At 53.4% G+C, this 27911-nt stretch overlaps 13 protein-coding genes across 13 annotated transcripts; 6 read left to right on the top strand and 7 right to left on the bottom strand.

The window, feature by feature from the left end:
* Positions 1-848: 848 nt before the first annotated feature.
* Positions 849-1419, top strand: N7482_005999 (uncharacterized protein; the record flags this gene model as incomplete). The annotated part of the gene is made up of 2 exons (XM_056688124.1): positions 849-1132; positions 1185-1419. The coding sequence occupies 2 exons, from the start codon at positions 849-851 to the stop codon at positions 1417-1419; spliced, it is 519 nt and encodes a 172-aa protein (XP_056543679.1).
* A 129-nt stretch (positions 1420-1548) lies between these two features.
* On the bottom strand, positions 1549-2301 carry N7482_005998 (superoxide dismutase; the record flags this gene model as incomplete). Its single annotated transcript, XM_056688123.1, has 3 exons — positions 1549-1656; positions 1715-2194; positions 2254-2301. 3 exons carry the CDS (start codon positions 2299-2301, stop codon positions 1549-1551), a joined length of 636 nt encoding a protein of 211 aa, XP_056543678.1.
* Positions 2302-3227: 926 nt separating this feature from the next.
* N7482_005997 (oxidoreductase, short-chain dehydrogenase/reductase family) lies at positions 3228-4224 on the top strand (the record flags this gene model as incomplete). Its single annotated transcript, XM_056688122.1, has 3 exons — positions 3228-3343; positions 3429-3743; positions 3810-4224. 3 exons carry the CDS (start codon positions 3228-3230, stop codon positions 4222-4224), a joined length of 846 nt encoding a protein of 281 aa, XP_056543677.1.
* Positions 4225-4395: 171 nt separating this feature from the next.
* On the bottom strand, positions 4396-6277 carry N7482_005996 (putative general amidase; the record flags this gene model as incomplete). Its single annotated transcript, XM_056688121.1, has 4 exons — positions 4396-4553; positions 4609-5523; positions 5570-5894; positions 5969-6277. The coding sequence occupies 4 exons, from the start codon at positions 6275-6277 to the stop codon at positions 4396-4398; spliced, it is 1707 nt and encodes a 568-aa protein (XP_056543676.1).
* A 312-nt stretch (positions 6278-6589) lies between these two features.
* On the bottom strand, positions 6590-8194 carry N7482_005995 (putative pyridine nucleotide-disulfide oxidoreductase; the record flags this gene model as incomplete). The annotated part of the gene is made up of 1 exon (XM_056688120.1): positions 6590-8194. One exon carries the CDS (start codon positions 8192-8194, stop codon positions 6590-6592), a length of 1605 nt encoding a protein of 534 aa, XP_056543675.1.
* An 873-nt stretch (positions 8195-9067) lies between these two features.
* N7482_005994 (non-canonical purine NTP pyrophosphatase) lies at positions 9068-9946 on the bottom strand (the record flags this gene model as incomplete). The annotated part of the gene is made up of 6 exons (XM_056688119.1): positions 9068-9139; positions 9216-9280; positions 9342-9378; positions 9433-9577; positions 9637-9681; positions 9741-9946. 6 exons carry the CDS (start codon positions 9944-9946, stop codon positions 9068-9070), a joined length of 570 nt encoding a protein of 189 aa, XP_056543674.1.
* A 972-nt stretch (positions 9947-10918) lies between these two features.
* On the top strand, positions 10919-11451 carry N7482_005993 (uncharacterized protein; the record flags this gene model as incomplete). Its single annotated transcript, XM_056688118.1, has 2 exons — positions 10919-10984; positions 11122-11451. The coding sequence occupies 2 exons, from the start codon at positions 10919-10921 to the stop codon at positions 11449-11451; spliced, it is 396 nt and encodes a 131-aa protein (XP_056543673.1).
* Positions 11452-12722: 1271 nt separating this feature from the next.
* Positions 12723-13877, top strand: N7482_005992 (Hsp20/alpha crystallin family protein; the record flags this gene model as incomplete). Its single annotated transcript, XM_056688117.1, has 1 exon — positions 12723-13877. One exon carries the CDS (start codon positions 12723-12725, stop codon positions 13875-13877), a length of 1155 nt encoding a protein of 384 aa, XP_056543672.1.
* An 862-nt stretch (positions 13878-14739) lies between these two features.
* N7482_005991 (FMN-dependent alpha-hydroxy acid dehydrogenase) lies at positions 14740-16464 on the top strand (the record flags this gene model as incomplete). Its single annotated transcript, XM_056688116.1, has 5 exons — positions 14740-14767; positions 14842-14904; positions 14990-16174; positions 16235-16308; positions 16378-16464. 5 exons carry the CDS (start codon positions 14740-14742, stop codon positions 16462-16464), a joined length of 1437 nt encoding a protein of 478 aa, XP_056543671.1.
* A 432-nt stretch (positions 16465-16896) lies between these two features.
* N7482_005990 (Zn(II)2Cys6 transcription factor) lies at positions 16897-18373 on the bottom strand (the record flags this gene model as incomplete). Its single annotated transcript, XM_056688115.1, has 3 exons — positions 16897-17350; positions 17416-18254; positions 18305-18373. 3 exons carry the CDS (start codon positions 18371-18373, stop codon positions 16897-16899), a joined length of 1362 nt encoding a protein of 453 aa, XP_056543670.1.
* Positions 18374-18954: 581 nt separating this feature from the next.
* N7482_005989 (RTA1 domain-containing protein) lies at positions 18955-19889 on the top strand (the record flags this gene model as incomplete). The annotated part of the gene is made up of 3 exons (XM_056688114.1): positions 18955-19105; positions 19187-19453; positions 19510-19889. The coding sequence occupies 3 exons, from the start codon at positions 18955-18957 to the stop codon at positions 19887-19889; spliced, it is 798 nt and encodes a 265-aa protein (XP_056543669.1).
* Positions 19890-20081: 192 nt separating this feature from the next.
* N7482_005988 (ankyrin repeat protein) lies at positions 20082-23498 on the bottom strand (the record flags this gene model as incomplete). The annotated part of the gene is made up of 1 exon (XM_056688113.1): positions 20082-23498. The coding sequence occupies one exon, from the start codon at positions 23496-23498 to the stop codon at positions 20082-20084; it is 3417 nt and encodes a 1138-aa protein (XP_056543668.1).
* Positions 23499-24685: 1187 nt separating this feature from the next.
* N7482_005987 (uncharacterized protein) lies at positions 24686-27344 on the bottom strand (the record flags this gene model as incomplete). Its single annotated transcript, XM_056688112.1, has 2 exons — positions 24686-26704; positions 26769-27344. The coding sequence occupies 2 exons, from the start codon at positions 27342-27344 to the stop codon at positions 24686-24688; spliced, it is 2595 nt and encodes an 864-aa protein (XP_056543667.1).
* Between the last annotated feature and the right edge of the window lie 567 nt (positions 27345-27911).

Below are 27911 nucleotides of genomic sequence, written 5' to 3'. Positions count from 1 at the left end.
CTACCAGCAGGTGGGCCATGAAGGCGTATGGTGAGGGTAGTGGGAAACAGAAAAAAAAAGCTGATCAGACTGGGGTTCGATCCCAGGACCTTGTCGGTGTTAACGACACGTGATAACCAACTACACCATCCGACCGCTGACTAATGATTATTGCAGCCTGCAATGCCTTCTGAGCTTTTACCCGAGCGGGTGGTTGCTGAAAACGGTAAGAGGCAGTGAGGCATCACTGGGAAGGGAGACATGTCAGACTTAGAGCTTATACTTCTTTAAGCCAAGCATCCATGGAGCACACCTCACCAGATGTGTCATGTCGATCATACTGGGGAAGATTGTGGTGGATTCTAGGTGGCCCAAAGTCTTCGCCTAGACGGTATGCAACCCCTTCAGATAAGGCCCATTATCGGCACGATGTATGTGCTATTATTCAAATTCAGAGGGGTATTTCTCGATTGAGCTCACCTCAAATTAGACCTACCTTTCTGGGCAAGTCATGCCTGGACCAGAACGCCCCCCAAAGATGTGGACTAGCCATCCATCACGCAGGCCCCACAGTGCGCAGATTTGAGAGGACACGATCGACACTAGCGGGGCCGCATATCTGCTCGATCCCGCTCACCTTGGTGGCCGGCACCTTGGGGATTGGGCCTATTTAGCCAGACGGGCACTCCATGTTCTATCTGTTGGATTTAGTAGTGAAGTGACTTGACTTGAAGTGTTGCCTTGTACGTGCAGAAGAATATATCTAGACGGTGCACATATTGTACAGCATTGTTGCGCTTGTGCATTGTGACTACTTCGGCCTCTTGACTTGATTTTATTGATTATTCAATTTATCTTAATCTGCAAACATGTGCGGCGACTCAATCAGACCTACCTTTGGCGGTACCATTGCGGTGCTGTTCCCCAGTGAGAATCGATCGAGTTCATCGAGTTCTCATACTTCGGAGCAGTCCCGGTCCTCGTCTCCGGACTCCGTTGCTTCGTCAACTTCATCAGTCTCATCTCTATCTTCATATTCGCTATTTTTCCGCGACAACGAGAAGGATAGCAAGACGAAAGCAATTTTTCAAATCGATGACGCTGAGACGTACGAAATGCTTCGTGAATGCCGGCAGGTGGATATGCGGATCGAGTAAGTGTCTCCGGTTATCTCAAATCAATCCGCCTATCCTGACAAGCATTAGGCAATATGGAGATCTCTCTACACCAACGAATTCTACACCACCTCTACACAAGTTCCGTTTAGACTTGGCATCGAGCCCGAATTTGAAGCCCGGGCAGCGCCAGACGGAGATGGAATTCGAGTTGCCCGAACGGCTGGACCTGGGCGTCTCGACGAAGGGCGTTGTCGGGAGACAAGTTACCGTGAGCGACGCGGGCGGTGCCGTCCTGGGGGTCGGAATTGTCGGATATAATTGATTTTGAGCATGTTTATTGATTTTATTTTCATCATTCATACTGCATACAGAGAGTACAAATATGATAATCCAGATGCGTTCATTCGCTGGGCATGATCCTTTGCCCCGTGTTTCCGAATCACTGAATGGCTTACAGCTTCAGCGGATTCTCCACACCGGCTGTGTAGCGCTTCTCAGCTTCGGCCCAGTTGATAATCTTCCAGATGCCCTCGACATAGCCAGCCTTGTTGTTGAGATACTAAACGAGGAATCAGTAAAGCGAGAAGGCACGACATCACCCAGTTTAGGCCACTCACCTGCAGATAGTACGCATGCTCCCACATATCCACCCCAAAGACCGGCACGTCAGCCGCGGCAACCGGATCCTGATCCTTGGTCGTCGTGATCTCAAGCCGACCCTGCGGTCCACCCTTGCTCACAAGCCATCCCCAACCACTGCCCTGGAGGCCGAGCAGTTCAGCGCCAAACGCCTTCACAAAGGCCTCGTGCGATCCCCAGCGGGAGACAATAGCATCCCGCAGCGAGGGCGCAGCGCTGGCCAGGTCGTTACCGGGAGTTCCGGGAGGAGTCAAGTTCTTCCAGAAGAGGGAGTGGTTGATGTGGCCGCCGCCGTTGAACCTGATCTTCTGCTGCAGGGAGATCAGGGTGGGCACGTCGTTCGTCTGGGTGGCCGACGCCTGCGCGGAGAGGGCGGCATTCAGATTGTTGACGTAGGTTTGATGGTGCTTGGAGTGATGCAGCTCCATGATCTGCTTGGAGATCACGGGCTCCAGGGCCTGAGGATTCGGTGAGTTCCTGTGCTGCGTATTGCATCTTGCATCGATGCGAGACTTACATCGTAGGCGTAGGGGAGAGGGGGCAGGGTGTGCGTCTGGGCCGCCATAGTGAGCAAGGGATGGGAATGGGGGTCGTGGAGGTGGTATTCGACAAGAAAGCGAGAGCGATGGAGGGGGTTCTTGGAGATGAGATGTATATGAACTGCTGAGTGTGGCTTCCAAGGTCCCCGGGCCCTTTAAAGCGCCCTCCTCAGCACGTCACTCCACGCCCACCGAAGTAGTCACCTCCAATGGATTCCCTCGATTCTCGTCCCCGCCCATTTCTCGTGGCCATGCGAGGGATTGAGCACATTATCCGCTCCACCAGTGGCGGTGCAGCGAGATGCGATTCGATGACAGCGACGGGATCCATTCGGGAAAGGAGAGTCGTGCTCCAGATTGACAGTCTAAGCATGATGAAGCTGAGCCCATCATCCAATGACCCGAAAGTCATTCCGTGCAAGACGAGGTCGTCGAGGCTGGATCCATTGGGCTCCATAGAGACGCCAAGAACCGCATTAATCAGCAAAGGTCGGGGGCCTTGAGAACGAAGCCCAGCTCCCTGCACGACTGCTCGCCCTAATCAGCATGCTCTGTCAATCTTATTGGGTGAACAGAATCAAGTCAATCAACATCCACGAAATGCACGCTGAATGTCGCCTGTTGACGTTGCCCGACCCTTCCTGATGACCTCGTGGCTGGCATATTCAGACATATCTCTGGACCACAATCCGATTGGTGACTGGGTTTTGCGACTGAGGCTACGTCTAGCTATACTGGATTCACGGTTAATTGCAGGCGCTGTCATGGGTAGAAAGATTGGCCGAAGCAACTCGGTGGACGAGCCCCCAGATTTGCGGGGTTCGGCTGCTGTCGAGCCTCGGCCGGCGGGAGTGGCCTGGGGCTGCCGATTCTCTGCACGGCCGCCTTGATATAAATAGTGGCCCCTGGTGTCCACCCTCACCCCCTCCCGTCTATCTTGAAGCATATCACCATGTCGGCAGAAGAACAGGTGGAACTGTCTAACTTCTCTAGCATCTTCTCCTTGGAGGGGAAGGTCGCTGTGGTGACCGGCGGCTCGCGCGGACTGGGTTTGCATGCTGCCTCTGGGTGAGTGGATCCGTAACATCCAGCACCATCCGTTTCTGCGGGGATGCACACCATGTCTAGCATGCATTCTGACGAGGCATGGCAGTCTCCTACAAGCCGGCTGCTCCAAAGTATACATCACATCCCGCAAGAAGGACGCCTGCGAGGAAGCCGTCGCCGCACTCAACGCCTTGCCCACCAAGCGGCCGGGCGCACAAGCCATCTCCGTGCCGGCCGATAGCTCTCGGGTGGAGGAGCTGGATCGCCTGGTGGCAGAGATCAGCAAGACCACCGACCACGTGGATATCCTGTTCGCCAATGCCGGTGCCACCTGGGGCGAGAAGTTCGATACCCACCCCGAGAAGATGTTCTCCAAGGTGATGGATCTGAACGTAAAGAGCATTTTCTATACCATCCAAAAGTGCGTTTGCAGAGGGCCCTGGATATCCTGATCCCACACCATCTCCCGCTGACGTGTTACCGATAGACTCGCCCCCCTTCTCACCGTCAAGGCCACCGTCGATGACCCGGCCCGTGTGATCATCACCGCCTCCGTCGCAGGAATCGGCATCGGTGCAATTGGCGAGCATGCCACGCCCAGCTACTCAGCCTCCAAGGCTGCTGCGATCCATCTGGCCAAAAACCTGGCCGTCGAGCTGGGCCCTCGCCATATTCTCACCAACGCGATTGCACCGGGTTTCTACCCATCCAAGATGGCGCTCGGCCTGATTGAGGCCAAGGGGGGAATCGAGCATTTGGAAGAGTTCTCGCCGAACGGCCGACTGGGCCGACCCGAGGACATCGCAGGTCTGGTGGTCTTTTTGGGTTCTCGGGCCTCGGGCCATTTGAATGGAGCTGTGATCACGTCCGACGGAGGTGCGGTGTTGAAGGGGAGGCTTTAGACATGATGTAGGGGGGGGCGTATGTAATGTAGATAGTCGATGAGATCCGCCGGCCGAGAAGAACTATGGGAAGCATCTATGTGGAAGCACACGGCCTTATGGATACTGCGCGTGCGAGGTGCACTAACTATTGATGTGGAAAGCTTATATACTACTGAATTGCAAAAATAGTCACAGCTTCGATGTAGTTTGTCCCACGCGGCCCTGAACTGCTCGGTCAATAATCTCCATGGCCTGGAAGAGCTCATAGTCACGCTGCTTTGGCGTCACAACCTGCACACTCAGCGGCGAGTCGAGATATACACGGCGGTCCACAGTTTTCTCATTCCCTAGATCCCACATGGTTAGCAGCACTCCAACACAAGCCGTTTACGTCAAACCTACACAGTTGTCGATTAGCCTGGTCCCAGCTTCCCAGCACAGGATCATTCATCTCCCGCCCAAGCTCAAGATCCGATTCTACGAAAGGCCGTACAGGGATAACGCCAGCAGGATAATCCAGCAATACGAATGCTGAGGTATATCCAACAGCGTTATATCGATCTATCTGTGGAACAGGATGCGGCGCGATAGGACAGACAATCGCATCAACCTGGCGACTGCTTGATGATGAAGAATGAGTCCACATCTGCATCATCTCCCTTTCGATCTGGGTGCGCTGGGCCTGCAGCTTCGCCAGCTGATCGATAGTCAGAGCCGGGCCGCGCTTCATGCGACCCTGGAGCCATGGCATCAAGGACTCGCCCTGGCCCTCGATTAGGTCGAGCATGTGGGCCCCGCCGTCAACACCCATGAGACGGCCCGCGAGGCCCTGGCACTTTGGTAGAGCCGGAGGGAGCGGGATATCCACAACCTCTACGCCAGGTGTCCGACGCAAGTGGTTAGCCACTTCTTCGAGGATGCGGGTAATTGGCGGCAAGGGAGTGACCACACCATCCGTCTTGAGTATACCGACGGTGAAATTGCGCGGAACTGCAAGAGAAGCTGGTACCGAGGGGCTGGGCCAGTATCCCGGAATGCAATCTTCTCCGACGAGCTCCGCACGCGGCACTATCTCGGCCATGACGGCAGCAATGTCCGCCACCGAGCGTGCCAACGGACCAGCTACAGGCTGCAGGGAGATCCGGCCCTTGCCTTCAATCTGCCCACCTTCCTGGCCACCGTACGGCACACGCCCTTCGCTCGACTTGAATCCATAGAGGCCCTGGCACATCGCGGGGATGCGGATGCTGCCACCGATATCAGTGCCAAACCCAACCATGGACCCGTTCATTGCAAGCAGCGCGCCCTCCCCCGGTACTGCCACCGGCCGTCCATTGACGGCTCAGTGGGTTCAGAGTGCGACCAAAGAGATGGTTGCAGCTGTCGAGCGTTGCGAGCGTTTGTGGGACATTCGTCTTGGCGATGATCACGGCGCCGAGGGACTGGAGCAAATCGACCAAGGCGGCATTCTTGCGGGCGGGCTTGAATGCGAGGGCAGAAAGCCCGATACTCGAGTCCACTCCTTCGACGCAGAATGTGTCTTTCACCGAGACGGGGAGGCCGTGCAGAGGACCGACGGGAGTGCCGGTTCGCTGGAGATGGTCGTCTAGTTCCTTTGCTTGGCGCAAAGCTCGGTCAAAGAGGGGCTCGGTAAGGCAGCGGGTGAGTTGATGGGCAATTGCAGCTCTCTGTCATGATTGCAGAGGTAAAAGCATTAACAGGGCGAACAGTCAAGCCGAACGGAGCGTGCGAGACTACTCACCTTGCAGAACCCCCGGATAACATCCTCAGCCTTCAATTTGCCTCCAGTCATGGCCGAAACTAACCCACGCACATCATACTTCTCCGTGATCTCTAGCTCCTTTGGGGTGAGTATGCCGCAAGTGCGCGGGATCTCCGTCACGTTGACTCTCCCGTAACGGTTGGGTCCCTCGGTGATCGACTCAGCGGGTGAAAGCATCCCTGCCGGGATGAGATGCGCCGGCAACCGCCATTCAGCGGGAATGGCAGCCAACAAGGCAGCTTGTTTACGCTGGGCGATGGCGACATACGCGGGCTCCTGAGCTGCCATGGTGAGTGTCGGGAGGACGTGAAGGGTACCCGCGGCCGACCCGCTCAAATACGTGCGCCCATGCGGGGAATGCGGAGAAGCCTCGGTTCGCCCAGAACTGCCCACACATGGTAAGGCCGGAGGAAAGATCCAGTCATTAGCCGATGGGAGAAAATGATTGACTCTATGTCGCCGCTTATTAAATAATTTACTCCTGGCAATCTCAAAAGCGTGACACGTCCCTCCCAAACAGTCTGTTTAGGGTCCACCGGAACGCCACCCGCAGCTTATTGCGCCAGCTGATGCTCATGGTAATGTACGCCGCGTTCCAGACTAACCGAGCCATACGGCCAGTGATCCCCCCGGCAGGTATTTACTGCGCTTACTTGGGTCATGCATGTCGTGAGGGAGCTGCATCAGCGCTTTCTCGCTTCCGATGTAAGCCAGCGTGCCCATATTGCGGAACGAGAAGGGTGGTGTGTGCTCCAGGTCTTGCTTGTTCAGGCGATCCGCGAGCCACTTGGCTTCTTGAAAGGCTGCTTGCGCTGTAGCCGGAGGGGCACCGGTCTCCAGAATGGCATTATCGCCTAGGGCGAAGACATCCTTGAGAACGGCAGTCTGTCCAGCATCGTTGTGAAGTTGTACGCGGAGATGACCGTCGACGAGCAAGGCACCTATTTTGGGGACCTTTTTGACCTCCCAAGCGGATTTCCCAGTGGGGGCGACCGGGCCTGAATCACCGTCGATGGTGTAGACGGAGTCAGTTGGAAAATCATTGACTGCAAGAAGAGATTGGCTGATAAGCTTGGTCATTGCATTGCCCGTCACCCAGACGCACATGCCCACGCCCACTTCACCCTCCTCTTCGGTAGTCAACGTCAAACAGCGCTTGGGATCCATTTCATGGGGGCCTGGGGCACCGGGTGGACCCCAGCGTAGGCTCTTGACATGATGGGAGGTCTTGATGTCGATGCCTTCGCCCCTCATGGTTTTCATCGCATACCGGGAGAGGGACTCGTCGAACATCGACAGTACCTGAGGCGCGACGTCATAGAGACTGATTTTGGGGATCCCTTCTAGCGCTGGATAGAGCGCCATCAGGTCCACATAGATGAAGTCGCGCAACGAGGCGGCAAGTTCGGTGCCGGTGGGGCCTGCGCCAACAATTGCAAAATGAAGCAACCACTTCCGCATCTCGGGTGTTGCCGTCGGAAGGACGGCCAACTCAAAGCATTCGCGCACGCGCCGCTTCACCCGCTTCGCATCGCCAATGTCTCTGAAGAACATGGCATTTTTCCTGACACCCGGTGTACCAAAAGTGCGACTGACAGCGCCGACTGAAATGACAAGCTTGTCGTATGGAACCTCGAATATTTCACCTTGTTCCCATTGGCGCAATGCCTGCATTGGCTGCTTGGACGTGGTTTCCGGACCTTCGTCAACTTGTCTTTCATCCTCGGAGGTACGCGGCGTCTCAGTAACACCGCTCCGGACCACAGTGGCCTCGCACAAAACGGTCTTTTTCTTCAGATCAATAGCTCGCGCAGCAGCTTGGATGAAGTCGACCTTGGCACGCCGGTCCCGGACAGGTTCGACAATATTGGAAAAGTCCAGTGAGCCACTGGCAGTGTCGGTCAGGAGCGGAGTGAAGACGAAGTATGAGCGTGGAGAGACGATGAGGGGCGAGAAGGATTGCGGCGACAGGCGGCGCGAGACCGTATATCCACCCCAGCCAGAGCCAAGGATAACGACACGTTCCTTTTTGTTACCTGCTTTGTCGGTAGCAGTCGGGTTTTCAGTGTATGTTGCAAGACATCTTTGCGCAGATTTGCTCTTCACCGAGATCAGGTCTCGTGAGTATGTGAATGTGAAGTAGTCGGGAGGGCCGATACGAGATGGGCGCAGATTCAAGGCCCGCGTCAAGGGCCGGGGAGGCATGATGATGAACGGAGCTGGTCCAAGTTCAGCGGTTATCGGATGCCAGTTTCTGCAATCGTCTTGCCATTGGAAAACACCTGATCTATTAGTCCACGGACGTGAGTGTTCTTTGGGCTATATAAGCCTTTCCGTTGACATATCCATGACTTCATCCCGCAGTGCCGCGGGACCACCCAGTGGAAAGTACAGAGAAGGAAACACTCGGATCGAAAAAAGTCAAAAACACCGTTCTTTGCTCAGCTCCACTGCAATCCACCCGGAATCGGGTTCTCGAGCTCCCGTAGACATCCTATGGTGCTGACCGCGGCGGAGGGCCTCTAGAGCTAGCCGCTGGCGTATCTCTAAGGGGAAACTCGGAACCCTTCGGACCGCCGGTGAGAATACTGGCACGTGCCACAGGAGTGAATCGGAAGATTCAGGCATGACGCTCGAGAAGAGGATTCACATGGTATTACAGAGATTGCTTTGAGATGAGCTCTGTAGAATCATCTAGGAATTAGGTGGCTGTAGAGCGGAAGGGGGAATATTTTGTTCATATAGGATGTCATGTGATGGCTTGTGATAGAAGAGCTTCCCTGCCCCACCCGAGCAATCATGTCACAGCGATGCATCACAGCTATCAAATGCGCGACTTGTAGCCACAAGTGTTATCTAGATGGATCCTATTGGGTAAGGTGCATCCTTCTCAATATAGAAATTACCTCGGCTTTAATGCAGCTGGTTTTCAACAAGGTTCATCTGACCTCCCACTCCTGTAAAGTAATGAGAAGAGCATTACTGTCGCAGAGATTGCGGATCAAGGAGATAGGTTGGAATTGAACGAGTCGCTTCTGATGACTCTCAAGACTTTCGTGGCTATATTTATTTCTATGACTAGTTTCTGTTGGCTTCGGCCAGCCACTGCTGCAATTTCACCAGCGCCTTGTACCCGTGAGAGATGAGGTTCTGATCGAGGTCATTTAGTATAAGACTGTCTTCGATGTTCCTCGTAAAGAAAAATAGGTAGTGAATAGCATCTCACCTTTTCCTCCGGCTTCATCTCAGCAAAGGTGGTCTTTCCATCATACTCAAAGATAGGGTCCCAGCCTGGAAAGAATCATAGACTGTAAATCACGCTTTTGTAAGGAAATATCAGATACCCACTTACCGAAATTCAAGGGGCCTCGTGGCCGCACAATGGTACCCTATATAAACGCAGTCAGACTCAAGTTAAGGAAATAAAACTATGAGATTTCTACCGTGGATTTTCCTTGGAATAGAATTGGCCTAGCCCCGGGCCCCTCACAGAACGCAAATGTGCAGACAGCATCAGCTGTCCTGTCCTCGAATCCATCAAGCAACTGATTTAAGCCTTCGAGGCCTAAGGCATCGAGGAAGTATTTGCTTGACGTTCGTTACGACTCAATTGAACCAGAGGGAAGCAGATCTACTGGGAGACATACATATAGGGTCCAGGGAGACCATTAAGGGCACGGAATTCGAGCGCACTGTCTTCAATCAGGACAGGTCCATTTATCTATTCCGCCGTGAGCTGATGATAACACACCCCACTTGAAGAAAGACAATTGAGGAAGAGGTTACCGCCTCAGCTGCGCGCCTGGCTTTCTCTTCGGCGATCTCCTCGATTGTTCCCTGGATCTCAGGGATATCGGCTACTTGGTTGTCTACCTCAATAACGCTACCAAGGATAGCCCGCACTTCGGCAAGCTTATTTTTGTTTCCGGTGATGAAGTTCAGTTTTGTTAGGGTCATTGTGAGCCTCTGGATTCAGCTCATATCACGAGCGAAGTGTACCTTTGAAGGAAAATAGACTTGGTGCCAAAGTGCCGTTTGACAGTCGGTTTTCGAGATAGTCGTAGACTGCTGGATCTCAAGGCCGGCTGACAACAGTGAGGGGCAAAATTTCGTATAAGATACAGTATTATGTGTTACAAAATCGTTTCTGAAATATCGGGGACTGCGGACTTCCGTCATGTGTCGTCGACAAAGGGAACATGGTAGACATCGCACCCTAATTCGGGAGAGGTATAGCCAATGGGTTAAACATGTGAGAAATGTTTCGCTGGACAAAGCTATGCAGGTTGCAGCTTGAACGCGCTGGGTGGCGTAAGAAGGCGGTAGTCTATACATTACAGTCCATATACACCTAGACTCTTGCGACTTCATTCATACATCACTTTGGTTCACGGCTCTATATTTCCGGCAGAACTGTGATGGTAATTGGTAACCATCGTCATAATGGTTGGAATGGTCAGAATGGTTGGAATGGGTTGCCTAATACTATATTGTTGGGCTCAACCAACACGTGCTTACTCATATCAACATAGAAAGTTATAAATAACTACATCGTCAACTCCAGGGCTGGATATGCATTTCTTAAAGTCTTCGTCGAAACATGGAGCGGTAACTTACCGCTAGCAAGTGAGAGGTCACACCGGAGACCGCATCCCTTATGTTTTAGTAAAGAAATTTAGAATTTTCATGAGCACGAGTGTACAGTAGAATCGCCGAGGGTATCGGTCGTACGGGCAACAGGCCGCCCATATGGGCGGCCCTATGCTTATCACCCCCCTCACCCCCTGTATTTAATCAATCTTTTCATTCTGACTTTGATTCTGCTTGATCATATTCGGTTTGAACGCATTAGGCTATACGAATCCACCTTATTACAACATCTTCATCGTGAACCGGTTCTAGAGCAGATCCTACTCCATCGAAATCAAAATGGCTATTGGCAGCTGTTTCTGCGGCAATATTCGAATTGAATATAATGGTCAGCCTACCGCGTCGGTTAGTATCGCCTACTGGACTCAAGATTCTCTGTTAACCTAACCTAATCTACCAGGGACTGTGCCACTGTCTCGATTGTCGCAAACTTACCGGGGGTCCTTATTCCTTTAGTTTTGTCGTCAAAACTGCAGAACTAGATATCTCTGGAAGCCCAAAAGAAGTGGCAAAATCATCGGATAGTGGAAATTCTATCAGGAATTATTTCTGTCCTGACTGTGGTCTGTGTTATACGATTGGATTTACGAAGACAATATCTAATGAAAGTGATAGGCACGCCGCTTTTTGGACGGAAGATTAACTCCGACGGAGAACCTGACAAGATTACAGTCGTCCGGGCCGGAATATTTGATACCCAACTTTTGAATGAATGGAAGCCCGAGGCGGAGTTATACACTGAAAGACGATTGCCGTGGTTAAGTCCCATCGAGGGGGCTGCTCAAATTAGCGGCATGTTACAGCTATCATAGGCTGCTGTTAGTTATTGGGGGCATGAAGGAAGCGGGTGTATAGTTGGTATTTTTATAGATTAGCGAGCTTGAGAATAGGAATCGGGAAAGAATCCAATAGAGTACGTTGGTGAAACTGTTTTCGATCCATTTTATTTCCATGACACTGCCACGGCAGCTACTCCCAAGAATACCAACGCTAGGTCACCAACATATTGTTTCCCGGCCTGGACCTGCATCGCCAGTCCTATAGCGAAAAACATCAGGCTAATGGCCGCAGCAGAAAGCCTGAGTCTTCCTTTCCCCAAAAGGAGCCCCAGACCCACAAGTGTGTCGATAATAAGTATGATTTTTGCCGTTGTCGAGCCATCGTCTGGCGTGTGATATTCCTGGAATGCATACCAGGCTGGGGTATACCGGCCATGGGTGAGACGGGAGGAGGCGCCCAATAGGACGATAGAGGAGAGGATATACACTGGAAACTTCGCGAGCAGTGAGGGCATTGTAGCGAAACGATGACGGATTGGATGAAGCTAGGAGGGATCAAGAGAGAGGGTGAATCGGAAAACGAGTAAGCAGCGATTGTTTAGTGTAGCGGGTCATGTGATACTCGAAGATATTCTACGGCTGTGCGATGAGCCAACCGGGACCGAACAAGGTATCTTCAGAATCGCCATCAATTGCATGCCCGTGCAGTATTGAGTGCATCCAAGCCCCTTGAACCCGGAGCTTGTTTGCTTTGTGCTAGATCGAGGCCACGTACTTCCCGGGTCTTTGCCACTTGTGTGGCGCATTGCGGCGCGGGGGCATGAGTCAGACAGCCAGAAGCGGGCTCGGACATGGCAATACCCGAAGCTCGTCCGAAGCACCTCGGACTTAAACTGTATGTTGATTTGCCTCTCCGAGCTCTGACACGTCCATCGCTTTCGAACATCGTCTACGGAAGGGACATGGCTTAGAAAACAGGGAATGTGATACTCACGCTCGGTCGCCCAAGAGTCCGACGGCGAATAGCATTGCTCCGCGTTCAAGGCAACGTGGTTGTACGTAGACCTGGGATGCTGTAGCCAACCCCGAGGTGACGAGTATAGTGGCTGCCTAAGCCCGAGAAGTGAAGTATAAAAGCAACCAGGAATTCATTATTGTAGAGACCAGATCACCACCCGGTCTATCTTTTTATCTTTCGACCTTCCTTGCGCCTGTGAGTTATTACTACACTAGCCAACCTCTTTCAACCAATACCTTTTGCTTTAGATAAGAATATCTTGTCTGTATTCTGTTGTGACATCAAGATGGCTTCCATCTATGATCTAAACCACCCACCCAATCCGTTCTGGGATTATCTGGCTTCATCCATCCAGGATCATCCTTTCTTTGCCCCTCGGGGTCACCACCACTCTCGTCACCCTCCTCCCTTCTGGGGCTCGGGCAACCATCACCATCCTTATCACCATCACGGACCTTCTCCATTCTGGGGATGGGATAACCGACCGTCAACCGACGATAATGCCCGGGACTCTGAAAGACCCGCTGCCGATGGCCAAAATACCGAGCAGGCTGCTGGCCCATCCACTTCTGCCGAGAAGAACCGTGATGCAGAGAATGACAAAGGCGTATCTTCTGACATCGAGACCGACAACGAACCGCGTTGTCGCGGCCGGTGTGGCAAGGGCCAGCACCCCGGTCGTGACGGTCCTCATGGGTTAGGTAGAGGACGAGGTGGCAGGGGCCGCTGCGGACCAGGCCACCGTGGCCATCCTGGAGCTGGACCATTTGGTCACCATGGAAGAGGCGGCCACCACTGGGGAGGCCGTGGCGGCCGAGGCAGACGCCACGATGGCCCTGCACCGCCCTTTGGCGCAGGACCAGGCTTCCCAAACTTTGAAGTGTTGCGCAATATCGCTTCCCAGTTTGGAATCCAGTTGAACGGTCCAACTCCAGACGGAGTGGACTTTGTGCCATCCGTGGATATCTTCGACACACCCACCAACTATACCGTGCATGTCTCCCTCCCTGGAGCCAAGAAGGACGATCTCAGCATTGACTACGACCCTGATGAGTCTGTTCTGCACCTTGCCGGTGTCGTCTATCGCCCTGGCATTAGCGAAGACCTGCATCAAGCTCTAGCGGTGGAGGAACGGTCCCGCGAGGTTGGTGTTTTCGAGCGCGAAATCCGCCTCGGAACTCACGAGGCGCCTGCCAACATTTCAGTGGATGCGATCACTGCCAAATTGGAGGAGGGTATTCTGAATGTGATCCTGCCGAGAATTGAAGCAGAGCCAGAGCCGAAGAAGAAGGTTGTCGTTGAAGACGGCAATGTCGTGAACGAGAAGGATGCTATGCATGTGGATGAAAGCGCTAGCGAGACGATGACTCCCCCGGGATCGGACGAAAGCAACTTGGATGAGGATGAGACTAAGGAATATGTCAAGGTTCCTGTGCTTTAGGCCAGGATACAATTTGTGATGTGGAGTTTTGGAGTTTTGGGTCGTATTTGATGATTTCAAGTTAGTGCTTTTGCTGAGTGAATAATTAATAGCCTGCCCTTATTGGGGTGATATACGTCCACAGTTTCTTATCAGACTTCCTAGATTCTCGTAGAATCTTGTAGGTTACGATTGTAAGTAGGAGTGCTTTGTAAATTTAGCAAGTAAGCGGAGCTGAATTCAAATCGTCAATTACTTTCCTGCTAAACCAATCTTTCCCCACTCTAGGCCATGAGGTTTCGGATGATCAGCGAGGCTTGGCCATGGTCGATTGGAGCAGCTTCTCGAAGTGATTCGACTAGTATTGGCGGCCAAGGTCAGGGCCCCGAGTTTGCGTTCTAGATCCAAGTTATTTCAAGGGCACCTGGTGACTCGGAGACCAGGTAATGATTTTCCTTGTTGTGACATATTGACGGTTTGATTGTGTCGATGCCCCCTTTGTGTATTCCAGACCATCCGTACATGTTACAATATTTAATAGCCAGTTTAATAAAAGTGCTACCGGAGGACGAAATATTCATAAATCCGAGAAGTCCAGTTGCGGTGAGCAGAACTGGCGGTGCACGCTGGCTGTCGGTGTTTCGTCCGATACCCCGCACGATCGCATCCCTTTATCAATTGTGTCGCTTCGACACTATCTTCTATTGGACCGTGCGGGCAGTCCGATTAAACCCACTAGACCCCTAAAAGCAGCCCAACCCCTGGCCGAGGAACCAAACTCCATTTTACTTCCGGCTAATTGCGCAGGAACGGGTTGAAAGTGGCTAGGGTGACCTTGACCTGCAAATCCATTGTTTCGAACCGTCAACTCAGCATTCTCAAAATGGGGAAGGTATTCACTGCCACCGAAGGTACTTTGCTGATATCTCAATACCAGGACCCCTACGCGGAATATGGAATATCGAGCTGGCTGACTCATATGTAGTGGCGGAGCACAACACTCGCAAAAGCTGTTGGGTCATTCTATATGGCAAGGTGTACGATGTAAGTGTGTTATTGCTTGCGCAACTGCGATTGCCCCACCTACGGAGTAGAGAGCTTAATGTTGCGTAAAGGTAACCGACTTTGTCAAGGACCACCCGGGGGTGCCAATGTCATCCTCAAGCTCGCAGGCAAAGATGCAACCGAGGAATTTGACCCGGTTCACCCTGCCGGCACGCTCGAGGAGAATCTCCGTCCCGAGGCGCTGCTGGGCAATGTTGACCCCTCGACGATAAGCGCGGTAGAGCCGCAGCTTGGCGGCATAGAGAAGCCCGAAAATCATCCTCCAGTTCAAAGTCTCCTCAACATGGACGAGATCGAAGAACTGGCTACGAAGAAGGCGAGCAAGAAAGCATGGGCATACTATTACTCGGCTGCCGACGACAAAATCACCAAGCGCTTCAACACCGAGGCATTTCGTTCGATCCTCTTACGGCCCAGGGTCTTCATTGACTGCACCGAATGTAGTTTAGAAACGACGTTACTAGGAAACCAGGTCTCCATGCCTATCTACGTTGCGCCGGCCGCCCAAGCGCGGCTCGGACATCCATCTGGCGAAGCAGGAATCGCCGAAGCGTGCGGCGGCTTTGGAGCCCTGCAGATCATATCGAACAGCGCCTCCATGACGCCGGAGCAGATCGTTGCCAACGCCGTACCCGGACAAACGTTTGGCTGGCAACTATATGTGCAAGACGATCGAACCAAAAGCGAGAAAATGATCGCTCGCGTCAACAAGCTGAGCGCCATCAAGTTCTTGGTTCTGACGCTTGATACTCCGGTGATGGGGAAACGAGAAGACGACCAGCGCGGTGGCAATGTCATCAACGAGCTCACAGCGATGGAGTCTCCCGAAGGTTCAGAGCCAGTGCCTGAGAAGCAGGTTTTTGCGGGGTTTGATCCGTCGCTAACATGGACGGAGACACTTGCCTGGCTGGCCAAACACACCAGCCTGCCGGTCGTTCTCAAAGGGATCCAGACTCACGAAGATGCCTATATTGCCGCCTTGCATAACTCCCAGGTGAAAGGAATTGTACTGTCTAATCACGGCGGGCGATCTCTTGATACAGCTCCGCCAGCTGTACACACCCTGCTTGAAATGCGGAAATATTGCCCGGAGGTCTTTGACAAAGTGGAAGTCTGGATTGATGGCGGGGTCAGGAGAGGAACAGACGTAGTCAAGGCGCTTTGCTTGGGGGCGCGAGGTGTTGGTCTTGGCCGGCCTCCGCTGTGGGGGCTGGCCGCGGGAGGAGTGGATGGAGTGAAGAGGACATTGCAGAGTCAGTGAACGCAAGCATAACGGCCGTTGCCCGAGAGAATGTGCTGACTAGATTTCTCAGTCTTGGCCGATGAGACCAAAACCTGCATGCGCCTTCTGGGGGTGCAACGACTGGATCAACTTGGAATGCAACATGTAAGTGTGATATTTGCATTTCAGTTTGGCATTTGAAGGGACTGGCCTCTGACATCCAGTTTCTCCTAGATCAATACCCGTTTATTAGAGCAGCAGATCTACGATGGCCCTTCTGGTCTGGGAGCTTATCGGGGACGGTTCCCCGCAAAAATCTAATATTGTTTCATTTTTCTTCTTCTTTCTACTGAGATCCACCCATCCTGCGAGTTTTGATTGCTGAGAAGGCCGCGATGAACCTGTGAAAAGGTATCGGGTTAAATCGTGACGTTCCACATTCCATCTTTGCCTACGCATTCATCCATTTTGGTAGGGCCAACAGCACTAGGGTATAGAGTTTCAACGTGATTGCATCTTCGCCAAACAATGAGAGAGCTCCCTTCCAACTTTGCGATGCGATTCTCAGGAATCGTGTCAGGGTCGCAGGCTGCATCGTGTGGACGGCATAGCATACCCGCCTTGCCTTAAAGGCGATGGCCTGTATGTTGAGCACAACGAATAACCTTCACCAAGCTTCCCTATCAGGTGACTGGATGGCAACAGCATCTGTGCAGTCCATCCAATCACCGAGAAAGGTGAAACACTAGGAAATCATCTTCCCAATACCCACCGTCTTGGCCAAACCAACCAATCTCGGAACCCGGGCTGCATCTGCCTCTCAATGTCCTCCAGAACCTGGCGGGCCATACCATGCAGATACCAGAAGTGGTCGACGGCCTGCAGCAGCACACAGAAATGTGCAAGAACGACCAGCGCCGCAGGGTGGTTCGCGCGCAAGTCCTCATGGAACTGCTTCGAAAGCGGGTAGGCCCAGGAGAAAACCATGCCGACTTCCACATTTGGCCCAGCGAGTTCCAACTGCCGAGTGGAGTTCTTATAGAATTTGAGAGCCGATTCGTAATCCTTTCGATGCTCGGAGTATTTCTCGGGTGAGTTGCCTGCCGTGGAGGGCGGGGAAAATGGGTAGTCGTCGATGAACTGCTGAAGACGGGCGATCTGGGTCCAGATATCGGCTGGCAAAAGTGATTGCGCAGCAAGAGAAGGACTGCGGTAATCTGAGCTTCGCGAATCCCGAAAAGACATCACATAGCCCAGGGGCACAGCGCTTACCTATGAACGCGCATTTCACTTTCCAGCGAAATAGAATTTGCAAGGGGCGCAAGCTGCGTCCTCCTCAGCGATGGCAAGAAAGGATTCATAATTGCCTGCATACCCTTGATACTGGCAAACAGGTCGATCACATTTGTAATCGGGTTCGGCCACTGAGGCACCCCCAGTCGGATCGGCACAGTGCAAAGATATACCGAGATCATGGAAGCGAAACAGAAGACCGGTTGCCAGTTTTCGGGGTCCACAGGCGATGCAATTATTTCCCGAAACTCTTTCAGCCCTGTCGCGAGATGATACGCAGATGCCTTGATGTATTTTTCCTTCTGGGCTGAGGCTGAGTAGAGATATGCACGGTGGACCGCGGCGATGGCGAGGATACCATGCATGACATATTTATTAGAATAGCCTTCTGTAGGCATGATGGCGCGCCAGACATGTCGTACGTCCTCGCGTATCGTCAGGGTGTTGCACGTCACTGTGCAATAATGGTGCATCAACTCCAAGTCCAGGCCCCAATCTTCTTTCAAGCCCAAGGCATCCTGCGGTGAACTGGGCAGAATACCCACAAAATCTAATGTTCCGTCGGACTCAAACTCAATCTCTGAATTAGCAAGGATCCCAGGGTAGCTGCTATTAGGAGTTGGTGCATAGCTGCCAAGTTGGGAATGTGAATAGACCGGCGGGTTGACCTGGGCCTGGGCCTGTAGCTGCGACTGAGGCTGCGATTGTGTGGCTGGGGACGCGCTCGAGGCAGGCGACTCCGTGCGATCAACAGGCGCGACATAGCTGCATTGAATGGCGTGTTTAACACAATTCGAGCATGGATAGCGCTCGTCGCACTAAGAGCAGCGTTAGAATAGAGTCCGGTATGAGAGGTGGGAATAAAAACCTTCAACCGGCGCAACTTGCATTCCGGACAACCGTTGCGCGACTTGCGATGTGACCTACGAGGTCCCATTACAAGATCCAGACCTTATGCCTCTTACAGAGAAGTCGGGCCTGCAGGTATTGCGAAGGGTTAACACTAGGTAGATAAAAGAATTCGAGTTCGAATACGGACTCGAGCCTGGATTCGGATACGGATACGAATTCGGAAGTGGGCAGACCCACTCGTCTTGTCGTGGGATATATTCAAAGCATCCCATCCCAAGGAACAAATCGTGCGAATTAATGATGGAAGCACACCTCTTTGGTTCAGAGAATTGGAGTAGTGTGCGATTGCCAGATCTTCAATTGGGGCTGTCAGTGAATAATCACTATAGGAACATCGCAACCTACGGCGCTGGCCGCTTATTCGCAAGTCCGCTAGGCCCGCAGCCTGGCACAAGTGGATCCCGGAGTAAGAAATCAATCCTAACCCCCGATGCTTGGCGCGAATAGAGCAGTTAGTGACTGTGGCTGTAGCGATGGGTCTGGTCGTTAAGCGATGGAGGATCTGGATGCAAAGGAATTTATATAAACCCGCAGTCCCTCGAAACAATGCCGTAGCAGTCCAGACACTCCTCGAGAAGCCCTGCCGCATTAGAGAAACAGAGAAATATGAACGCCGACAATCTGTATGGGTATATCCCGTCCCTCGCGGCAGGAATCATCTTCATTATCCTCTTCGCTGGCACAACCTTCTTTCATGTATTCCAATTGACCAGGGAACGATGCTGGTACTTTATTCCATTTGTGGTGGGCGGATTCTGTATGATTCCCTCGACTCTAAACTCATTGGACGCTGGGACTACGGTCCGAATCCTAACTTAACTTGTCCGACAATCTATAGTTCAGATCGTCGGATACATCTGCCGCGTCGTCGCCCGCAATGACCTCACCTCCGTGACCGTTTACGCGTTACAATCGGTCTTGATCCTGCTCGCGCCGCCGCTATACGCCGCCTCGGTGTATATGGTTCTCGGCCGGACCGTCACCTACCTTCGCGCCGGGAACCTGAGCCTGATTCGCGTCCGCTGGATGACCAAGATCTTCGTGTCGGGCGACGTTTTCTCCTTCCTGCTTCAATCTGCCGGTGGTGGCCTCATGGCGGCGGGCAGTACCAGCACTCGCCAAATGGGCTCCAACGTCGTGATCGGCGGCCTGGTCGTCCAGCTGCTTTTTTCGGGTTCTTCGTCATTGTCGCCGCAATCTTCCACGTCCGCATTAACGAGCACCCCACTCCCAAATCGCGGCATGAGCGCGCAGAGACTAGTGTCCAGGGTTGGCGGCAGCGCAACTGGGTAACCGTTCTACTGGCGCTGTACGTGGTCAGCGCTTTGATCTTGATCAGGTGTATTTTCCGACTTGTCGAGTACAAGGATGGCTTTGACGGGTATATCATGACCCATGAGGCGTTTGGGTATATTTTCGACGCGCTATTGATGTTTATCGCCATGGTTGTTATGAACGTGTATCACCCCGCGGGAATTCTTGGGGATGGCAAGGGAGGCAATCGGCGGCACTCCGAGTACAGCGAGGCTGTTCAGCTGTAGGGAGTGACTTGCAGGGTTGTGGTTGGTACTTGTTGGGCGTTCTGTCATCGTTTTGAAGCATTCAATGGGTTGCATTTGGCGCTATATACGGGGATATTCAACTTTTGTGACGGGTAAGAACAGACATCAAAGATCGGGGAATCATATGGGCCCATCCTTCCAAAAAAATCCAAAAAATCGTACATCATACCATCATGAATAAGGTCTGTATTCCACACTGCGGCGAACGTCGTGGCTCTTTCGCACCAACCCATTCCCCAAACCAGCAGGATAGAGATCAGGCGGCCCCCTCGAGGCCGTGCCGCGACTGGAAACAGGCAGCAAGCTTGGCCCGGAGTCTAGCTCCCCGCTTCTCCGTGTTCGTGCCAGACTAAGAATTTTCTCAATCTCAAGTGCTGGCAGCGGCCCATTGCCGCGTTCGGCCGCTGGCGCAGGTTGTTCTTTTCGAGATAACCAAAGCCGGCCTCGGAGGGTTCCTATTCGGAAGAAATCGCTGATGTCGTCTACGGACAGCGCGACCAGAATGAGCGGTATGGAAATGGCGAAGCCAACCCCGAAGGTATATCGGGCAACATATCCGAGATTCAAGTCCTGGAATTCTTTCATGTTGATGGTAAAAATCGACGTGATGAAGGACAGCGGCAGGAAGATGATGGTGACAATGGTGAAGACCATGATGGTCTTGCTCTGCCTGGTGGTACCTGCTGCCTGATCACGAGCGAAGCGGGCCTCAAAGGCGTTGGCATGTTTCTGCTTCAGGTCGAGCAGGTCGGTGATGGAGTGGTAGATGCGCTCGGCTTGTTTGTCCATGCGGTCAATGTCTTTGAGATGCATGTCAATCATGCGTTGCTGGTCTTTGAAGCGTTTCTTAACTTCGACTTGGGAACGGTGCTGGCCCTGAAAGATTTCGCAGATAACCTCCTGGAAGTCGACCAAAACATGTTTCTGGTGGTCCAGCACAGTGCGAATCATATTCAACTCATCTCGAATATCTTTAGTCTCGGCCAGGAGATCGGTTTCTTCGCCAATGTCTAGAAGACGGTCGACGAAAAGCGGCTGACCATCGTCTAGATAAAGATCCTCGTCATCGGCTGGGTTGTCCTGCTCAGCCGCATCGCGGCCAGAAACCGATTGGGCAGAGCTGCGCAAGGAGCGATTCAGTTTGCGATGACTCTTCAGCCAGCAAGACGCTTGCACAGATGCACGGTTGAAGCGGTTGAAGAGAAGCGTCTCTCGATCAGTTGCAATGCCGATAGAAGACTCAAACATATCTAGAAACTGATACTCGTCATCCCCTAGCCGGTGGCGGTCAAAAACACCCGAGCATCGGTTGGTGATAATAATTGCCAAGTCGTACACCGACTTGACGGGATCCCGAGTCTTAGAGTTGATGTCCCCAATAATTCCATCCAACACATTGAGCGGATCATTCTTCGGCTGGTCCCATCGCTGTGGGAAACTGGTCACAATGAGGTTGGTACCAAGAATCCACATCCATAGTTGATCAACCATGAAGATCTTGGGATCTGTGCCCGGTCCGTCACGCCCAGGGCCCTTGGTCTGGTATCGGTAAACCACCTGATCCTGGTCTCGACTCTGGGTGTCGATATTTGGATAAAAAAACTGGTCTAATGTTCGGCGGACATGCAGCGAGGTCGTGGAAGACGACAGATGTGCATCGATTAGCATTTCATCGCGGGTGCGGACTCTTTTGATCCCACTGGGTTGAAAGCACAACATCTCAGCACGCTGGATTGCTTCTTGCATTTTCTGTCTCCGCTCCGCAGTTTCAAAATGCAGATAAGGCATGAACACACATACATTGCATCCCGAGAGAAGACCACCTTGGGGATCTCGGCAGAGAGTCGATGTAGAAAGAGGAGACGAGCGAGCCTGCTTGTCATTCGGGCCCCACGGCGACTTGCTTTTGACCTCGGATTTGGGTGTTCCAGGGTTGCTTCCAGATTTGCCAGCCTTCTTGTTTTTTATTTTTTTCCCCGACGAACCCCCGGTGCTTTCATCGTGCGAGTGTGAATCAACCCGCTCGACTTTGCTACCGGGCCCTTTTTGTTTGCGGGATGTAGAGCTTGCATCCATCATGATTGACTGCGCAGTCTCGGATGGCTGCTGCTGCTGCTGCTGCTCCTCTGATTTTTCCTCTTCTCGACGCTTAAACGAACGGGGGGTATTCTGGCACAAAGGCCGCATAAAGTGCGAGTGGATCTTTTGGCCTCGATGTTGATAGTTGAAGGATTTCTCGAGACCCTTGAAGCCTTCGACGTCATGCGCGCCTTCCTCGATGAATGACTTGGTGAGCAGTGCCTCAACCCAGGCCATGTTATTTGCTGGGAGATGAATCCAGCGGAAGTCGGTTACACCGCTGTCTGCCGGCACTGTAGTCACAGCTTGCTTTCGAGGATTGTCCTGGTCCCGGCCATATAAAAGGTTGAACACCGACATTCGCGCCACGCGGTTCTCATTGTGGAAGTTGCCGAAGTCGACGACAGTGGCATCGAAAGCCGCACATGCAGCTTTCACATCGTCCGACAGAGATTCAACATTGTTGAATGGGGCCAGGAGCAGAACAATATCTTTCCGCTTGAATTGAGCCGCACGCAAGAAAGGGGTGCTACCGAAGTTGTCCCGAACGCGGCGCTTCAAGTCCGGCCGCTCCAGCAAACACTCGACAACCTCCGTATGGCCGCCTTGCGCCGCAAGATGCAGAGGCGTCACTCCATTCAAGAGCTGGCTATTGATATGCGCGCCAGCACGAAGTAAAATGCGCACAATCGCCGCGCAGCCGCGTTCACAGGCATTATGGAGCGGCGTCCATCCACCATCACTGCAGGCATTCACCGCAGCGTCGTGCTGCAAAAGCAGCTGCACAATGTCGGCTCGATCATGCGCCGTCGCAATATGCAACGCGGTCTTCCCTCTCAACTCGACAGCATCAATCTCTGCCTTAGGCCCATCAGACCTCGTCAAGAGCAGCTCCGCAAGCCTCCAATTCCCCGACGCGCAAGCCCAATGCAACGGCGTCCTCCCCAGCTCGTCCTGCCCATCAATCCCCTCAATGCAACAATCCGTCTTCAACAACAACATAACAATCTCATCACCCCACCCCCACAGACACTCCTTATCCGCCGCCAGATTATGCAGCGCATTACGCTTCCGATGATCCCTCGCATTTACATTCGCGCCGCGCATAATCAATAGCTGCAGCACGTCCGCATGGTTCTTCCACGCCGCCGTCATCAGTGCCGTGCGCCCATCCTTGTCTGTAGTATCCAGCGAAGCGCGGTGGTCCAGCAGTAGGCGTACGATCTGGTAGTGGTCGCGGTCGACGGCGCGAAGCAGCGGCGATGTCCGGCCGCCCGATACATCTGTCTTCGCGCCGAGCTGGAGAAGGAACTCAGTCGCAGCGACGCAGCCCCGCTCGGCGCTGCGCATGAGACCTACACGCAGGAAGTTGTCACTGAACTGGTCATGTTCGCGCGCTAGTGCGATGACCTTGCGAAGGGACTCGAGGTCGTTGTTCTCGGCGGCCCGGACCAGTCGTGGCTCCAGGCGCTCGTGCCCGTTACTGGCCATGCTGGAGGTGCGGGCCATGGTTTAGAGGGACGGTGTGTGACCGACGAGACGTGGCCAGTGGGTGTTCGCTGGACGGGCTATTCCATCGTTCTGTCTTGCCGGAATGTTTCCGAGGTCGGTGGTGTTCGTGGCCCGAGTGCGATCTTCGAGGGCGTTGAGCGCGGGACGAAAGTTGAGATCGTCGAGGACTCGGCACTAGAGGAATCGGGGGACCATTATTAGGTAAGGAAAAGGTTTGCGCTAACTAACAAGTTAATTACACAGACAGAACATTTCCCCCCTTGATCTAGACGGGACGCTGTCTCCATTTTGGCTGTCGCCGCTGTGGCTGCTGCGCCTCGTATTGCCTCCTTTTTTAATGGGCAGCGGCCACTTGGCGTGTGGAACATGAGCACAGATGCCTGTTGAGCGGCGAGTCCTGCTTGCTCTGTCGATCACAATGTCAAGTCAAGCCTTGCATGTCGAGAACAGGATGGTGAGGCTGGGGAGATGGGGATAGAAATCGCCGAGGCTGTGGGATACAGTTGGATGGATGAGCAGCTGGTTCCATGGTTCAGCTTCCTCCCACGGGAAGCAAGACAACAGACGCAAATACACAGTGCTGGATACCACACAACTACACAACCCTGCAAGTAAACACAAATCAATCTCAGAAGAATCCTCGTACACCTTTCCATTATGCAGATATTGGAATCTATTTTCTATCGGGCGGTCTCCGGCGGATCAGAAATCGTATTACGAGAAGCAGAGGGGGAATCCAGCACGTCAGAAAGAAAGTAAAAAGGCAAAACGTAGAGGGAAAGAAAATGAAAGACCACAAGAAAGAGACAGAGAACCCGGTTTCCATCCTCCGGAAATGCTGATGCTGATATGCTGAATAATTATGATATGGTGCTGTGTGCTCCCTCCATGCTTCTCTCCCAGTAAATTAAGAGGTTGCTTTTTATGCTCTTCGCATCCCTGTGCATCGCGCCTATCCAACCCGTTGTGGTTCATGTCACAAATATGCGCCTATCAACAAACAATCAAAAAAAGGTGAAAAAGGGGGAAAAAGAAAAGGTCCGAAGAAAGAGGGGGGCGTTGAAGAAAACACCACCAGGCCAGAAGTCATTTAGTGCTTCTTCTTGTCCTTTTTGGGCACCTCCTTCAAGATGTCGTCGAAACTCATGTTCCGGTTGAACCGGCTGATAGGGCGAGTGGGAGGCTCAATGGGAGCAATCCCGGCGGGAAGCGGCAAGGCCTCCAGACCAGGGTAGATTGATTGGCGGTTGTCGGAGCGTTGAGCGGTACCAGGGGAACGAGTGCGAGGGATGGCAGGGGGGAGGTGTAAGACCACCCCCGGGATGAGCCATCATCGAAGGCGGGTGCGGATCGGAGGAGGACCCGGCAGATGACTGATGGCCTTGGTAAGGAGATGAGATGGAAGACTCATTCTCCTCGTATGCATCCTCAACCATTGGGGGTTCAATAAGGGCGCCGGCCTCGGCCCATTGCTCGGCCACTTGCCAGCAGTGGCTGCGTCGGTAGACACCTTCAACACCGTTGATAACAACGTCAGACGGCAGGCTGACAACACCAGCACCACCAGCCACACCAAACCAGGCACGAGCAGTCTTGGTGTCATTGTGAATCCAGGGGGCACCACCGCGAGGGGCAATACAGAGGAAGTACTCCACGCCGTCTGTGAAGCGAACCTCGGGAACGTCGACAACCAGCATGGGCAGAGACTGAATGACAGCGTAGAGAAAAATCCATTGTCCGCAGCGCAGATCATGCAGATCTTCTACACTCTTACCACTGGCACACCGTCGCTCAAATTGCATAAAGCTTTCAATGAAGGCGGTGGGCCGCATGCTCTCGCGAGTGTAAGAGTCCATGAGGACGGAGTTGATGTCAGAGTTCTTAAGCTTCTTGGCACGGTACTTGGCCTCCTTCTTGGCGTCCAGCGGCTTGCGGTGCAACCCCTGTACCGACGGCAGCTGGGGAATGTCGAACGGAATAGGAGGCAGGACGGGAGGAGTACTGCGGTCATACTCACTCAGCACATGGCGCAGAGCACGCGAGGTGACCTCTCTCAGGTCAGTGGACGAAGGATCACCACCGGCACTAGAGGAATCGATGGTGCGGGTAGTGAGAGCGGTGCGGTCGACCAGCAGATCATATAGATCAGTAAAGTCACTATACAAATCCAGGAGCAGTTGGCGGTTCAGTCCGCTCTCTTCGAATTCGTTTTTCTTAGAGCGAGCCTTGGGCGGCCAAGAGCCGTACTTAGTGCGGTAGAAGTTGATGGTAAAGCGTCGGAACTCGAGGAAGCCGGCCTTCCAGTTCTTGAAGCGAATGACCTTGCTCTCCGCCGAGGTGGTCGAGTTTGCAAACCCCGAGAAGACCGAGGGGAAATCAAAGTCCTCCAGTTTGCCGTACAGGCCCCGCAGACGCGAATCCAGGTCGATGAAACCACGCTCCAGGCGCTTTTGGGTGATCGGGTGGATATACGTGTATTTTGGGCTCCGCAGCTGCTTGATCTCATCTAGCTTGCCAACACCGTGCACGAATCCTTCCAGGTACAGCGGGTAGTACCGGAGTCGCTCACCCAGCACAATGGCTTCAATAGTCTTCTCACGGCTCTTTCGCACGTCAGCCAGACGCAATTCGTCGCAGTAGTTGCTGAAGCTCGAGGTGGCTGTTTCACCGAAATTGGATCCATCCAGGTTAGAAAACTCGAACCGGGACAGCAGGACCGCCACATCCATGAAGATGCTGAAGAGAGATCCAGACTTGGGTGTAGCGATGAGTGATTGGCCCAGCAGGAAAGCAAAAAGATTGCGGAACAAGAGCAGGGTCTCCAAATCTTCTTGAGAGAGCCGAGATTGAGGGCTGGAGACGTCGCTGTTCAGCGGAATGGGCAGGTAAAGGTGCAACTCCTGGACGTCATCTGGACCGTCGTCCACAAAGGCCATTCGCTGGCTCCCCGAACTATCATTGTCATCGTCGTCTACAGGCCGTTCCTGCGGGGTCAATGGCGGGGAAATCGGATTCTGAAGCGAAAGGGAGCGCGTGGGCTGCTCCAGGCCAGTCTGCTTAGAATCGGGGCCGCGGGCGAGGTAAGTAAGAGAAGGGGATTCGGCAAAGACGGTGGAATCGACTTTGAAGGAAGGAGATCGGCCGGTGTTTTGGGGGAACAAGTAGACAAAGGTGTCACCTTGCTCGTTCCACAGCTCAGCGATCTGGGCAAGCGTCAATTGTCAGCCGAGTTCCCAGTTTGAGCTCAAAAAACCCTTTCTCACGTACCTGTTCACCCCTCGACAAAGGCCCCATATCGTAGACCACCTTCTGCTCCAACCCGGCGATCCAGGCACTGGGAATGGCAGGGGTTGGTACCCGCTTGTCCACCGAACTTGCTCGCGACCGACCCATCATACCCGGCATCCAACTACGGCGTTTCGATGGCGTGCCTGGGCGGGAGTCGGGTGTGGCACCTGGGATAGCCAACCCGGCCGAACTGGAAGGTCGAGTCATGTCGCGACCCCTGCTGCGAGGGCGAGAATCGGTGGGCGAGCCGGGAGCGCTGCTGGCGAGGTCTTGGTTCACAGCCAGCAACGATGGTGGGGGCGGGAGGCTTTCCAGGTCGAACTGCTCCATGGGACCGGCGTTCGGGACCGTCCTTGGTTCTGAGAACACTGCATTGGGCGTCGAGACATGTCGTGTCGGTCGCGAACTGCTTCGTTGCCTCCTGTCCTGTGCAAGGTCTGCCGAGCCATTGAATGCCGGCGAGGCCGGGGAACCGGGCGTGTTCTGGTCCTTGTGTGAACCCAGCGAAAAGAGGGAGGAGATGCGCTTCGCCGATTTAACGGGAGCCGACAACATCTTTTCAGATGCCCTTTGAGGGGACGGTTGGTGAAGGGGGGGAGAGGAGGGGGGGGAGGGAAGAGGGTGTTGTGAGCTGGGGTCCGGAGAGAAGGAGAGTTCCAGCGGGCTGAAAGTATGGACCCAGTTGCGCAGGGCCGGAGGGAGGGGGTGGAAGGTGTGAGGTCAAGCCCTTCGACGCATGGATGGAGGAATGAAAGCAGCGGCAAATGATGGGTTGAGGCCCGCGAGTCGAAGTGATCGAGGTGGTAAGGGGAGGTTCGGAGAATGGATCGGCAGGAGGGATTGCAAGAATGGCAGGGAGACACCGTGGGGGAATGAGAGAGAGGACTTCCGTCAAGTTGCGACTCAGGGGTGTTTCGGGAGAATAAAAACGATATCGAGTCGCAATTTTTTTTTCTGAATCTTTACAAAAGCCCCCGGAGTCTTAACTAAAAGGACGGAGGGCTTTCGATCCGGTTCCTTTCCATGCCAATAATAGCTCGGGCCCTGATGGGTGGTTCCTTGGCTGTGCATGTCTCGGTGGAGCCTGGGCGAAAACCTGGATAAAATACGAATCATGGGCCG

Source organism: Penicillium canariense (genome assembly GCF_028826845.1).
Source record: "Penicillium canariense strain IBT 26290 chromosome Unknown utg000003l_segment0_segment0, whole genome shotgun sequence".
Lineage (NCBI taxonomy): Eukaryota > Fungi > Ascomycota > Eurotiomycetes > Eurotiales > Aspergillaceae > Penicillium > Penicillium canariense.
Note: the sequence above shows the minus strand (reverse complement) of the source record. Positions and strands in the feature narration are given on the sequence as shown.